This window comes from Silurus aristotelis (genome assembly GCF_946808225.1).
Source record: "Silurus aristotelis genome assembly, chromosome: 18".
Classification (NCBI taxonomy): domain Eukaryota; kingdom Metazoa; phylum Chordata; class Actinopteri; order Siluriformes; family Siluridae; genus Silurus; species Silurus aristotelis.
This window is the reverse complement of record NC_139591.1, coordinates 6,020,878-6,036,416: the sequence shown is the minus strand read 5'-3', so window position 1 is coordinate 6,036,416 and position 15,539 is coordinate 6,020,878. Positions and strand designations below refer to the sequence as shown.

Genomic DNA, 15,539 nt, shown 5'->3' with positions numbered 1-15,539 from the left:
TGTCTGTCTGTCTATCTATCTATCTATCTATCTATCTATCTATCTATCTATCTATCTATCTATACATGTGTGAACATGTCTATCTGTTATATTTATATAGAGATTTTAATATTGTTATTCTGAATTTTAGTGTGTAATTACAATCAGATCTAGCAAAAGTGGAGGGATCCTTAACATATCTGTAATTTTTGCTAAGTAATATACTATGCGGAACAAGAAGGTCGAAACAGCATCCTCGATATTCTCAAGCTCCACTACTCCTGATATCAAAGAAAGAGAGCCCCGGACTTAGTGTTTGCTTCTCACCTCAACTGGAAGTGCTGGGACTCAAACCTTTGTCCCTCCCCGTCATCTAAGGAGGAATTTCTGATCAGAGAAAAACAGCAAGTGAGCCACATATACCGGCAAATTTAGCTCCTTATTTACTGGGCTGAGTTAAAAATGTAATGCAATGTGTTTGTGTGGACGCAGCATGCAGACCCAAAGAAGATACAGATGGCTGGACACACATTTAAATGGCTGTAGACACAACAGAACAAAACAGAGCCTTCAGTAGGCACAGCTGGGCTTCAGACATCAGCAGACTAATGGTGACTAACAGACAAGCAGAAGAGTGAGCTCTGTTTAGCTATTGCACAGGGAAAGGTTATAACCTCTATTAATACAGCTTCTAATCAAGGAGCTTTTGAAGTATAAATGTTTATAATGCTAGACTAACCTGTCATAGAAGTGTTGCCTAACAGAGGAGAACTCACTGAATTCTAGATGCTATAAAACTGAGCGGTACAGTGTCTCAGTGCCGGTTTTAAAATTCAAAGCATGTTTTCTTGCAGTTGTGAAACAGGTGCTTGGAGAATTTGTAACATTCTGAATTAAGAGTGTATGTGTAAGGGAGAGAACGAGTACTGGAGAAAGGAAGGAAGGAAGGAAGGAAGGAAGGAAGAAGAGAGAGAGAGAGAGAGAGAGAGAGAGAGAGAGAGAGAGAGAGAGAGAGAGAGAGAGAGAGAGAGAGAAAGAGAGAGAGAGAGAGAGAGAGAGAGAGAGAGAGAGAGAAGTCTGAACTGAGGAGCGTAGCCACCATTTTATAAGTGTGGGGGATGCATCTATCTGTAGACATGGCCCTTACAAGCCAAATGAACACACTAGATAAACTTAAATATCATAGAAGAAAACTATATTACTAGTAATATTAACCACTTCATTTCAAAAGAACAATTAGTAAAAAAAATGGTCAACATTTCCTCAGTCTCATGTTGTTCCAAACAAATATGCCTTTCTTTGTTTTGGAAAACACAAACTATATTTTTAAAAGTACATTTTTGTACATATAATGATGTGTGTCACACTCAACAACATGAGTGTCAAAAAAACCCTGATTCCATTAAAATTTCAGGTCTTAATAAAGTAGTTATTAAGGGGTGATAAAGTGGTGCCTGGTTAGAAAACAAGCCTGAAGCTTTAGATGCTTACACATTTTAATTCTGTGATCTTTCTATCATTCATGCCATGTTGTACAAAAGTGTGTCCCCACCCTGTAAACCTTGTTCTGAACATCTTGGCCAGTATTTTTGTATATTGAACTGCTGTTTATGACTTCCTGTTCCCTGTCTCATGCTCCTATCATGTTTCGCAGCTTTATATATGACTCTTAAAGACTGTTATTCTCTCCTTTTTGTATATCTCTCCTAATAATGACAACAATGCAGGGAAGTACAGTATCTCACAAAAGTGAGGACATCCCTCACATTTTAGCAACTATCTTCGCAAGGGACAATACTATAGAAATATACTATAGAAAGTAATCAATGTGCAGCTTGTATACTGTAGCAGTACAGATTTACTGTCCTCTGTAAATTATACAGCCATTATTATCAAAATAGCTGGCAACAAATGTGATTAAACCCTAAGTGATAACAGCTGTATGTCGCTAAAACATGCAAAGCCACATGTCCTATTCATCATGTTCATATTTTTGTGTGGTTGACAAGACCATACAAATGTGTGTATCTTGTATTAAAGCTGGATACAGCTACAACTCTGCAACCTAACCATCCACAAATGTAATGCTGCTTTATGCCGATTTAGATGTTAAAATGTGTGTGATGGATTAAGGCGGTACTGGTATGTAGAGTGTGTGCAACTTATACAGCTTAATGATTTATGTCATGGAAAGTGTGAGACTTTCTACTTTGGCAGGCGGGTGAGTGGAAGTTTGCCATTAAAAAGACTATTCAGGCATAACCTTAGACTTTAGAAAAAGTACACTGTATCCTAAAATAATCACAGGGTATGTTTAAGAGCATTTGTATTTTAAATATTTAAAATGGAACTGTGATTGGACCTTGATTCTGATTTTCTCTCAGAGCTGAAGCTAACAGAACACACACAATCATATACTTAAATCAAAATATAATCTTTACCAAAAAAAAAGTCGTTTGGCTAAAATTTCTATTCCTATCCTTGTTGTAGTTTTTCTCCACTATACACAGTCAGATCTCTACCTACAGTAAAAGCAAATCCATTATTTATTATTCATCTTTAGAATTACGGCACGTGTATTTTGCTTAAAGCGTTTGAAACTTTGCAGTGCTAATCTTAGCCAGAACTGATTCCCCCTTCCAGTTACTTAATAAAGGATCTTAAGTCAACACTTTAGTGACCTTTCATCCATTACATATACAGGTATTAGCTGGCGAGACGTTGAACTCTCCATACACTATATTTAGTCCTCTTCCTTTACTGCATTACCAGAAGATCAGGGGGCTAATAATGGAGATTAAGCAAGCTTAGCAGAGGCAACCTGCTATTAGTCAAGCACAAGGATGCAGCACTAATCCTAGACTTATTCAGCAGCTCAAATATCACTCCTACAGGCCATTATTAATACTTTACGAACAATACTTTCCGAAAATCCCTTTGTCTAATAACTAATTTATCTGTAGACAATTTCAAGCACAATTTCAATCCATTGTCCAACTTTACTTGACACCTGCCAATCTTACTGCAACCCCAATTCCAAAAGAAGTTGGGATGCTTAGTAAACTGTAAATAACAAAAAGAATACAATGACTTGCAAATCTGAACCTTCACATAAGAATGTTGAAAACATATTAAATGTTTAAAATGAGAAAATGTAACTTATTAAGTTAATATAAGGTAATTTTTAATTAAAAAAAAAGTGGAGACAGGGCCATGTTTACCACTGTGTAGCATCTCCCATGTTTTTTAACAACAGTATTGGGACTAAGAGAATAGTTGCTAGAGTTTTGGGAGAGAATGTTGTCCCATTTCTGTGTAATGCAGGATTGTAGCTGCACAGTCTGGGATTTTATTTGTTTGTCGTTTCAGGATGCACCAAATGTTTTTAGGCCAATTCATCACCCAGATTCTTCTTCTATGTAACCATGTTGTAGACACTGATTGTGTCTTTTCAGATGTGCAAGCTGCCCATTCCATAGGCATTAACGCACCCTCATACCATCAGAGATGCAGGGTTTTGAACTAAGCGATGATCCCTCTCCTCTTTAAACTGGAGGAGTCCATGGTTTCCAAAAAGAATTTCTAAATTTGATTCGTCTGACCTCAAAAGTTTGTGTAATTTCTGATTTTTCCAGATTCTTGAAATGAAAAACACACAAAAAAAACAACATCCTAAATTTAAACATCTTTATGTTTGATCTAGATTCAAAAGTACTACCAAATTGTTACTTTAAGCTATAATTACTGAATTTAATATTGAATTTACCTTTAGAACAACCAGATTACTCATGTTCACAATGTGTTGATCAAATAAATGCAAAATCTAGATTTGTGTGGATTTGTTTAAACAACTATCTACACATTTACCTTATGAATACAGTTTCCGATAACTAGCTACTTATAGCAGAGAATCTTGTTGGTGGGGCTGTTCTACTCTATGTCTTTCATGTCCTGTGTGGTTTATAAAAGTCCCACATCAAGTATTCTGGTTCTGGTCATCTGCTCTCAGGTTTTTTGCTGAGCAGCCAGTCAAAAATATCCTTTGCCCTGAAGGAACCATATGGCTCTTAAAATAACCCCTCAAAAAACAAACACACACAGACAAAACAAATATACCCGGATGCCATCTGCTCTCTGCAGAGTTAAGGCAAACTCAAGACTTTACTGTGATGTAACAAAATTATAGACACTTTTATAGACAATTATAGACAAGAAGGATCTTCTTTTAACACGCTACAATCCGTCACGCTCCCTGAGATCTCAAAACTCTGGGCTTCTAGTAGTTCCTAGAATAGCAAAGTCCACTAAAGGTGGTAGAGCATTTTCACATTTAGCTCCTAAACTCTGGAATAGTCTTCCTGACAGTGTTCGGGGTTCAGATACACTCTCCCAGTTTAAGTGTAGATTAAAAACATATCTTTTTAGCAAAGCCTACACATAACACACATCACACAGATCACATCACAACCTTGTGCTCAAGAATATATGATTACATGCACATTATCAACTTGTGCTGTTAATATCATGAACAGCAGCTACGCTAATTCCTCTCCACTGCTTCTCTTTCTCTCCCCATCCCGAGGCATCCTGAGGTTTGGCCAGCTTCAGTCACGTCCCACCTCGTGAAGATTATGGACCTATGGATGATCATGGAGAAGTAGATGCCGAGTGTTTAAAGGCCCTGGCATGGAGAAGCTGATGCTGGATCTATGATGATCACAAATTGTTCTGTATTGTTGAAAGATTTATGACCAAACTCTTGATGTCACCCATATGAGGATGGGTTCCCCTTTGAGTCTGGTTCCTCTCAAGGTTTCTTCCTCATATCATCTAAGGGAGTTTTTCCTTGCCACTGTCTCCACGGCTTGCTCATCAGGGACAAACGCACACCATTCACCTTCACTGTTGTTTTCTGTAAAGCTGCTTTGAGACAATGTCTGTTCTGAAAAGCGCTATACAAATAAACTTGACTTGACTTGACTTTTTAAACTTTTACAGCAGATCAAATCTCTAACAATCGTATTAAACAGTACAAATAAAAGTACAACGTGTACTGTGCTCAGCCTTAAGGCTACTCATTCCTTCCAGCTTGGAGCCCACAAACATTTATACAGGATGTTTCAGAATGGGGAACAACACCAAGGACAGAATAGGGGAGTAACACGGGCAGACAGAGTGGGGGACATGTAGGAGGGACATGAAATCCCAAAGCAATCACATCACAAGTTGTGATGATTCCTTCAATACTGCTTTGTTGGATTTCCACACAGGGACACACTGGGCAGGAGGGACCTACACAGATTCTACCTGTGGCCACTGGCAAAGAGAAGAGGGATTTACCGTAAGAATGAAAAGCCATCCAACCTGTTAATGTCCTCCTCCCCCAGCAGGTGGCGTGGCAGGGGTGAGTAGCGTCCAGGGGAGATAGGGGGAAGACTGGACTTATACTCCAGAGTCCCGTTATTACCGGAGATATGATTATCCATAGCAGGGGAAAATGCTGCAGGAGAGGACATAGAAGTACGTAGATAGGAGAAGGGAGAAGAGGTGGAGAAAGAAAATAGGAGAGGATGATACGTGAGAGGAGAGAAGATTGAAAGGGTGAGGAAAAGAGGAGAGAAGAGAGGAGAGGAGAAAGGGGGAGAGAAAGGAGGAGAGAGAAGTGATGAAAAGAGTAGAAAGAAAGTAAAAGGAGATGATAGAAAAGGACAGGAAGAGTGGGAGAGAGAGAGAGAGAAGAGAAGAGAAGAGAAGAGAAGAGAAGAGAAGAGAAGAGAAGAGAAGCGAAGAGAAGCGAAGAGAAGAGAAGAGAAGCAAAGAGAAGAAGAAGAAACGGAAAGGAAAGGAAAGGAAATAGATAAGGAAAAAAGAGGAGAAAGATGGAGAAGAGAGGAGAGGAGAAGAGAAGAGTGATAAGGAAAAGAAAGAATTTAAAGGGATAGAAGAAAGAAAGGGAAGGAAAGTTAATGAAGGAGAAAGAAGGAATGAAGAGAAGAGAAGAGAAGAGAAAAGAAGAGAAATAAAAGGAAAAAGGAAAGAAAAGGAAAGGAAAGGAATGGAAAGGAAAGAAGAGATGAGAGGTGGAGAATATGAGAGAAGCAAAGAAGGGGGATAGACAGAAAAAAAGAAAAGTGAAGAAAAGGAGAGAAGAAATGTACAACTGTAAATGATATAACCCTAATTACTACGGCAACAGTGAATGGTTAACCCTGTCACTACACTTTTCATCTGTTTGACCTCAACATTTCAAAAGAAACCCATCCATCAGCAACTGCACACCACTCACATATTCTCTGTTGTACATAACATGCAATCTGTTATCACTAATCCCAACATTGTTATCATGGATGCAGTAGTATGTGACAGTGTATTCATTTCTACTCACAATGTGTAATATCAGGAGGCCCGTAGGGATCTGAAAGGTAAACACTAGTGGGCTTTCCCACCTTCAAATACACAATATCTGATGTGTTCTTCAATATGGCTACTGCCTCCTCATGGGTCACCTCCTCCAGAGTGTAGTTATTAACCTGAAAGAAAAGAAGAGATTGTCTGAAGGCACAGTGTTGCATGGATATTGTTCAGCAGTTAATAGCAAGTCAATGCTGCTGAATGCATCCTGCTTGAAGGATCACACACTGAAGAACTGGAAGCTTTTTGTACTGTATGAAGAAGCTATTAAGGTATCGTTATAAAAAGACTGCAATTAATATCCTTACACTTTAAATAAACAGATCTGCACTATATCAGTTAACTATACAAGCCACAAGATTGCATTAGATTAACCTTTAATGGCTTTTCAGTGAGTTATTATGCTGGGTATAGATATGATGCCTTCTTAAATACCTTCCTTATATAAGTCAGTGTGCAATTATTCCAGCGAGCCACGGTGAACCAACAATTGAAAATGGGACGTGAAAACTGAAAGTGAAGCCTTAAAGACACTTTCTCTGAGCCAACCACTTTATTTTAAGCTGCTGATGCTGCATTACAGGTCAGTGTAACACACTGTTACAGTATTTCTCTAGTTAAATGCAGCATATGTTGTATATGTACTTTTACTTTTCTAAGAAACTGGTTAGTTTTTAATTGAGCTCACCATGAGAAGCCTGTCCCCAACCTGTAACCTGCCATCCTTCTGTGCCGCCCCTCCGTCTATTATCTTAGTGACATAGATGCTGTTATCACCAGGAATGTGCTGGTTACCCACACCACCTGCAATACTGAACCCCAGCCCTGCAGGAGAGAACAACACAAAACACATCTTTATTGAACACGACTGCACTGATAATGATGAATGACCTGAGCCATCCTATCTAAAAGTATGTTTGTTGATATAATGTGAATGTGAATATTATATATAATGTACTGTATAATGTAATGATGCACAGGGCTACCAAATTTTAAATACTATTTTCATAAAAATATAAATATATACAGCCCTAATTCTAAAAACTTTGGCACACTCAACATAAATCATATAAACCCATATTTGATTCATAGTAGAACACAGAAATATATCAAATGTTTAAACTGAGGAAATGTACCATTTTAAGGGAAAAAATAAGGTAATTTTTTTTTTCTCAAAAAAGTTGGGGCATTGCAACAAAGTCTTCTTAATTAAACAGTTGGAAAAGCATTTTGCAACTAATTAGATTAATTGGCAACAGGTCAGTGATGACTGGGTATAAATAGTATATCTTAGAGAGGCAGAGTCTCTCAAAAGTAAAGATAGGCAGAGAATCAATCCAATCTGTGAAAGACAAACTGTGAAACAATTTCAGAATAATGTTCAACATAAAATTGCAAAATGGGTGAATATCTAATAATTTACAGTATATAATATCATAAAAAGTTTTAAAGAATCATGGAGAAATATCTGTGGACAAGGGACAAGGGCGAAAATCAATATTGGATGCCTGTGATCTTCAGGCCATCAGGCAGCACTGCATTTTAAACAATCATAACGAAAATGACTGCATAGGCTCATTCATCCAAAAATCACTGTCTGTGAACACCGTTTGTCAAGTCATCCACAAATACAGGTGAAATCTCTATCATGCAAAGAAGAAGGCATGCGTGAACATGATCCAAAAATGCTGCCATCCTCTCATGGCCAAACCTCATTTAAAATGTAGTGAGGCAAAGTGGAAAACTGTTTTGTTGTCAGACGAATCAAATTTTTTTCTTTTATTTTGTTCCTCTGGACTCAGTTGAAAAAGCTGCATCTCTGATGGTATGGGAGTGCATTAATGCCTGTGGAAGGTGCAGCTTGCACATTTGGAAAGGCTCCATCAATGCCGTAAGGTATATACAGGTTTTGGAGCAACAAATGCTACCATCCAGAAAACGTCTTTTCGGGGAAGGCCTTGCATATTTTAGCAAGACAATGCAAACTGCATACTGCATTTATTATAATAGCATGACTTTGTTGTAGAAGTGTCTGGCTGCTGAGCCTGCAGTCTTTACCTTTCAATATTTTAAAACATTTGGCGTATCACGAAATTGAACATACAACAAAGGACACCCAAAACTGTTGAGCGGCTAGAATCCTGTTTCAGACACATATGAGACAATATTCTTCTCCTGAAACTTCAGCAACTGGTCTACTCAGTTCCCAGATGTATATGGACAAAAGGTGTGATGCTATTCAGTCCCAACTTTTTTGAGAACTGTTGCACCAGTCAAATAAAAAAAAACAACAACCTTTTTTTCCCCCTTAAAATGGTATATATTTGCAGTTTAAACTTTTAATATTTTTTGGGTTTATTGTGAATAAAATATAGATTGATTGGATTTGTATATGGATTGTAAATCATTGCATTCTGTTTTTAATTACTTTTTGCACATTGTCCCAACTTTTAGTTTTTGGCGTTGTATGTACAATACTGTATATGAAAAAAAAAACATTTGCTATCCCTGGGCATCATCACCCAGCTTCAGTAACTTCCAGACAGCTAATTTAGCCACTTCTAGCAATTTTTGAAGTATTCCTTGCTTCATGCAGCAAACTGATAGTAAGACCAAGCTTTAACTGCAGACAGACCGAGAGCGGATGGAAATGTAACCAATTTAGGATACAGTTTTCATATTTCATATTAATATTTTACACATGATTATACAGTCTTTATGTTCTCAACCTATCCTTATACAGTGATATCTAGAAATGAAATCACTGCTTCTTTAGACTGTCATATTAACTAATCTGACTCCATTCATCCAACAGCTCTTATTAAACAACCAAAATGAATTAATTAATCTTTTAATGAGGCACATTTCAATGAACTACACAGAAGAATGCATTTCAAATGAGAACTATTGCCTAAGTGGAAAAAGCTATCATCCTGTACGCTATATTGTGCATATGTAATGTGCCTTCATATTTATAAATAATGCATGAAAGCCACTTGTGTATTAAAATAGCATTCTGCATCCCTCTGTGCTCCTAACAACATCGTATCCACAAGCAACAAACACAAAGAGCTTCTATATAAGTGGATTCTTGTGTTTTAGTTTCAGTCTGACATTCTGGCAAGGACAAGGGTGTATGCATGAGAGATATACATGCTACATTAAAATGCAAACTGCGTGGACACAAATGTTAAATGAAATGCACACATGAGACTGGGGGAAAAAAGGCCATTAGCATTTAATCTGTCCTAATATGTTACATAGATATATATTAATCTACGTAAAAATTTACATTAATCCAGATTTCCTATTATTTGTTTTTAGCTATTGACAATAAATCACAGTAACTACTGTATAACTGTTATTAATTTACACACTGACTTGCAACCAATCCCTAACATCAAATGATACTTTCAGCTATCTCAGGTTTACATACACTATATTGATAAAAGTGTTTGGACACCTGACTTTTCTAGGTTTTTTCTTCCTCAATAAATGTTATCACAAAGTTAAAGGCACACAATTGTATAGGATGTCTTTGTAAATTTTGCCTTCACTTGAACTAGGAGACCCAAACATGCTCTAGCACAAAAACGCCCCTGTGCACAAAGCTAGCTCCATCAAGATATAAGTTTTACATGGAGTGAAAGATCATGAGTGGTCTTTTATAAAGCTTTAAACTTAACCCTATTTAACACCTATGGAATGCACCGAATTGCTGACGGCACCCCAGGCCTCCTCACCTCACCTACATTAGGTGAGATTTAAGCCAGCTCTCCACAAGCACACTCCAAAATCTGTTAGAAAATCGTTTCATTATTGTAGCAGCAAATGGGGAATAAATGTAGAATGGAACGTTTCTAAAATAACATACGAATCCTGGTCAGGTGTCCACAATCTTTTGTTTATATAGTGCACCTTGGTAAAGTTCTGTTGAAACTGGGTAATTCCCACTATATAACAAAAAAAAGACAAGAATAAATTGCTTAGCAGATGTCCTGAAGACTTGCTAGACTTTTAAAAGCCGTGCAGCATTAGAGTCATCAAATATTGCTCACTGACACAAATAAACTTGTGCACTATTGATTTGAACCCAAGTGATTTTCCCAGATTGGTTTCTGATCCACATCCCAAACTGCATTTCAAGATAGCTTACATCCATTCAGTAAAAAAAGTCTTTAAATGAAATCCAAAACAATTTCTATTATTTGGAGTGTAGAGAGATCGCTCCTGGAACAGCAACATCATACACCGATCAGGCACCGAACCAGATAACACTGATTATCTCTTCATCAAGGAACCTGTTAGTGGGTGGGATTTATTGGGAAGCAAGTAAACATTTTGTCTTCAAAGTTGGTTAGAAGCTGGAAAAATGGGCAAGCGTCAGGATTTGAGCTTGACATGGGCCAAATTGTGATGGATAGACGACTGGGTCAGAGCATCTCCAAAACTGCAGCTCTTGTGGAATGTTTCCAGTCTGCAGTGGTCAGTATCTGTTAAAGTAATCCAAGGAAGTAACAGTGCTAAACCGGTGACAGGGTCATAGGCGGCCGAGGCTCATTGATGCATGTTGTAGCAAAGGCCGGTCCGTGTGGTCTGATGAAAAAGTTAATGCTTGTAATGCTTGATGGGTCAGGACTGTTTTGCCAACAAAAGAGGGACCAACACAATATTGTGGTCACAATGTTATGCCTGAACGGTGGCCATTAAGTTATGCCTGATCGGTGTATATGCATTGTATTTTATGATTTGCTAGTGGATTTAAGTGGCTCCATTTAGGCATTATACTTACATGAGTCCTGGGTCCTGTATGGATGTTTACAAATGTTTTAATCACATAGTCTAATTGAACATTATCCTAGCTGTAGAGTTCTACTCTTCAGCATGATTTTCAAACTCTCTTGAAATTTTCCAGCAAGATCAATGACAATATTGGATAATAATAATTGGACATAATCCAGAACATATCAAGATACATTTCCATTTACACTACAATTCTGACCCAATTACAGGACATCTTGAAGATGCCTCTGACCAAGGTAACCACCTGTATTTAGCAATGTCTACTCGTGAATCAATTACCCGGGAGGCGTGTAAATAGCCAATTTGGCAAGAATTTCTCGAAATATTATTGCAATCTAATGAAGAAAAAATATTTGAGAAAGAAATGGTGCATCTTTTGGAACCTTTTGGTCCTTTGATGAGTTTGATTTCGATGATGGTCTCCAGCATGGGTCTCCTTCTGCGTACGTAGAGTCGAACAATAGAGCCTGCCACCTTCAGCGCCTCCACGGCCCTGCTGTGGGAAACCTCGGACACGTCCACTTCATTCACACGCAGGATACAGTCATTCACCCTGCAGACACCCACCCCACACACACACACACACACACACACACACACACACACACACACACACACACACACACACACACACACACACACACACACACACACACACACAGATAGTTAAGCCCCTGCTTTATGCTTTAGCACTTTAGTAAACAGTTACACATTTCCAGATTGTCGCTATCTCAGGTGCAAGGGCAGATCTCTCACTGAGCAGCTGAGACCCACACTGCAAAACAGAATGTGACAGAGTGTGGCGAGGTGTACTGCTCCTGTCTCATCAACAAACTTCAGCTGAGTGCAGACAAAAAAAAAAAAGAACACGAAGTTTGTTGAATCAGTTCAATTGCATTTTATTTCTATAGTGCTTTCAACAACAGACGCAGCCACAAAGCAGCTTTACAGAAATCTGGATGAAGATTTAGTCTCCAAAAGAGCAAGGCAGAGTTAAACAGAGGCAAGGAAGCATTCAGCGAGACAAAAGGAGAAAAAATACTTGAGAGGAACCAGACTCAAAAGAGAACCCAATGTTCTAGGGTGACAGGATATTCGGATTCTAAGTTATTACCCTTCTATAGCTGTTTGTTATAAAGTCAAACAGGACAAGGGTGTATTGACAAGACTTATTGTACAATGTTCGTATTAAATAAATATATGAACTATACAGTATTGTAAACAAAGCTACCCCTTCTGTATGGTCTTCTATACACATAACCTTATACACATAACTCATTAAAAGTTATCTGAAATACATACTGATCAGCTCAACATTATGATTGGTGATTAAAAAACACTGATTGTCTCTTCATAATGGCTCCTGTTGGTGGGTGGGATTTATGAGGCAGCAAGTGAATATTTTGTCCTCAAAGTTGATGTGTTAGAAGCAGGAAAAATGGGCAAGCGTAAGGCTTTGAGCAAGTTTGACAACCGCCAAATTGTGATGGATGGACTACTGGATCAGAGCATCAGAGCAACTGCAGCTCTTGTGGGATGTTAACGGTCTGTAGTGGTCAGTATCTATCAGACGTGGTACAAGGAAGGAACAGTGGTAAACCGGTGACAGGGTCATGGGCGGCCAAAGCTCATTGATGCACGAGGGGGTGAAGGCTGGTCCATGTGGTATGCTCAATGGGTCAAGACTGTTTTGGCAACAAAAAAGGGGACCAACACAAAATTATGCAGGTGGTCATAATGTTATAGCAGGTGGTCATAAAGTTAAAATATGAATTGTATTTTATGATTTGCCATTAACTTAAGTCTTTAATTTTTTTTACCACGTCACCATTAACATATAAGTAGGTATCTCATATTGTGTGTGCATACCAGAAATACCTCACAATAATGTATCCGTTAAGTTTTAAGCAATTAAATATATTTAAAAGCCATCAAACTCTTGTCCCAGTACTGTGCTGTAGTTGCTTCATTAACACTTCCCTTGTTTTGCTAGACAGTCAGTAGCTCTTTCCTGAAGCCCTGTGGGTTTTGCTTAAACTAAAAACAAGCTTATTTAAATAATAACATTTTGAAAAAAGTTTTAGATCATGGGTTTGGATATGGTATGAATCGAAAAGAAGAATTTTTCAGAGTATGCACAACCTCTGGCACTGTCTCAGCAAAATGCATCTCCTGAGATCACTAATAATACTACAGAAAAGCCAACACTACAGTAAAAAATCTGATTAATAATATTTTTTATTACATATAGGCCCACTTCTGGTGCATATATCCACTTGTATTTATAAACCTGAATATGAAAGTATGCATTCATAAATATAAATAATTTTTTTACAATGATTCCAAAATGAAATTTGCAATTCGCCATCATTTTTTCGAAAGCCTCCATTTTCACAGTCCGCACTGCGATGCAAAACATTTATCCACTTTGGAGAGTGTTTTCAAAAAGCTACACTTTCCTTGACTGAAAACGCTAGCTCAGTGTGGACCAAAGGCCAAAATAAAGAAGAAAGATTAAAAAATATGTGTTTTCAATTGAAAACTTAATAGTGTGGACATCGCCCAAGTAACGGGTTTGTGGTAACAGGAAATTGCCTAAGTCTATTAAACTGATGGTACTGTACATCGCAGCAGCTCAGAGCAACACTACTGGACCAAATGTCATCCTCGCACTGCATTGGTCCATCAGAAGACTCCAGCAGAAAGATGGAATGGTGAGATACCAGCTCCTAGTACCCACAATTCTTATACCAAACTTTTTACACTACTTCTACTTCATCTACTTCAACCCTTTGGTCATCAGGGAAGACTAAAAACCCTGCTATGGATGTTGGTGGCCAAAGAGATATCAGGGAGTATGTCAATTAATGCATCTCAAAGTAGACCAAAAAGCGGCAACACCAACTGGTCAACTTGTTGTAACAAAGTTCCAGATATAAGGCACATACTGGAGTGGACCCCATGAAATAGTCTCCAGCTCTAAAGAATCAACAAACATCCTGGATAGTGATTGTCAAAGATGAAATCCAAAAAAACAATAGTTTGTTTTGTGTCCCAATACTCTTGTCCGTATGTTGTATTTTTAAAAACACATCTTAAGAATATATAGCTTTTCCCCTTACATATTGTACACAGTGAATATATTCACTAGATATACTGTATTAAGTTTCTGTAGCTGTCACAGATAGGTGCAGTTTTTTTTTATTTTTTATATTTGGGTTTTTTTTCTTTATGGAAAGGTATTGTGTTTGTTAAAAATTTGTAAAATTAGGATTCATTACTTGTAAATTATATTATAGTTGTATAATTTATTTGTAATAGGGACACCTACAAGTGAACAGTTTGTAGTATTAGTTTAAACCTGTTATGTGACCTAGCTAACTGTCTGAATAGGAACCACAAGGAGATGTATGTGGAATAGGAAGTGTCCAATTGTTATGAATTTCTTATCGGGAAAATGTCTTCTAATGTTTTCCAAATCTCTGATTGGAAGATTGGTTTTGTTTGTGCATTTATACGTTTTTGTACTGTATGTATTGATTTCGGATTAATAAGCTAATTCATGTACAAAAACTCACTCATATTACGCATCTAAATGTAGTTTTTATTTGCTTTCAGTTTTTGTTCACAGTGTCCATATGGTGCCTTATGATGTTCACTGTGCTGATCCTTGGAAGGAGATTTAACACTTCAGCATCAATTGCAGAGTGTTTGATCAGAGGAAAAAGTTCAGGAGCCGTTACATTTAATTCAGCATAGTCTATAAAACCATAGCAGTTTTCCTTTAATAGGTTTCTCTTGCACATAAAACAACAACAACAGCAAAAAAAGAAAAAATCTGAAGAGTATTAATGCAGTGTAGAAAAAAATTTAACCAGGAAGAAGAATGAAGGAGGGATAAACACAGCTTCTTTTAACAACAAATACACACAAACACACACACAAACACACACACACACACACACACACACACACACACACACACACACACACACACACACACAACTACATGAAGCTTTGCTGTTTTTCTCTTCACACTACATAATTTAACTTGTTTGTATTGTAATAACTTTGGTCTGCTTTTGTTCCTCATGATAGGCGTCTCACTGAGACACAATGTCCTGCTGTAATAAGAAAAACATTTCCCCAGCACTCATCTTTTGAATCAGCTCTAACGATCCTGTCCAGTTCCTAATGAAGCTACAATGAGTTAAGTGAGAGTGTAAGCATGTGTCCATGTGCGTGTGTGTATGCATGTGTGTGTGTGGTGATCTGCTCCCTGGAGAGAAATTAGAACCTAGATACAGAACTCAGTCTTAATCACTGACTAAATGAGAGTGGGGGAG

General features: G+C 37.7%; 1 protein-coding gene across 50 annotated transcripts in view; it reads right to left on the bottom strand.

Moving 5' to 3' along the window:
* dlg2 (discs, large homolog 2) overlaps positions 1 to 15,539 on the bottom strand; it is a 247,569-nt gene that overhangs the window by 54,297 nt on the left and 177,733 nt on the right. For 28 of the 50 annotated variants that reach the window (XM_083568170.1, XM_083568192.1, XM_083568181.1 and 25 more), the window contains 5 exons: positions 11,577 to 11,746; positions 7,079 to 7,215; positions 6,365 to 6,509; positions 5,320 to 5,479; positions 307 to 366 (listed from right to left, as the gene is read on the bottom strand). In XM_083568170.1, the coding sequence (XP_083424296.1) occupies positions 307 to 366; positions 5,320 to 5,479; positions 6,365 to 6,509; positions 7,079 to 7,215; positions 11,577 to 11,746 (672 nt within the window). The remainder of the gene's footprint in view (positions 1 to 306; positions 367 to 5,319; positions 5,480 to 6,364; positions 6,510 to 7,078; positions 7,216 to 11,576; positions 11,747 to 15,539) is intronic. The other 22 variants (XM_083568218.1, XM_083568177.1, XM_083568186.1 and 19 more) reach the window with 3 other exon arrangements.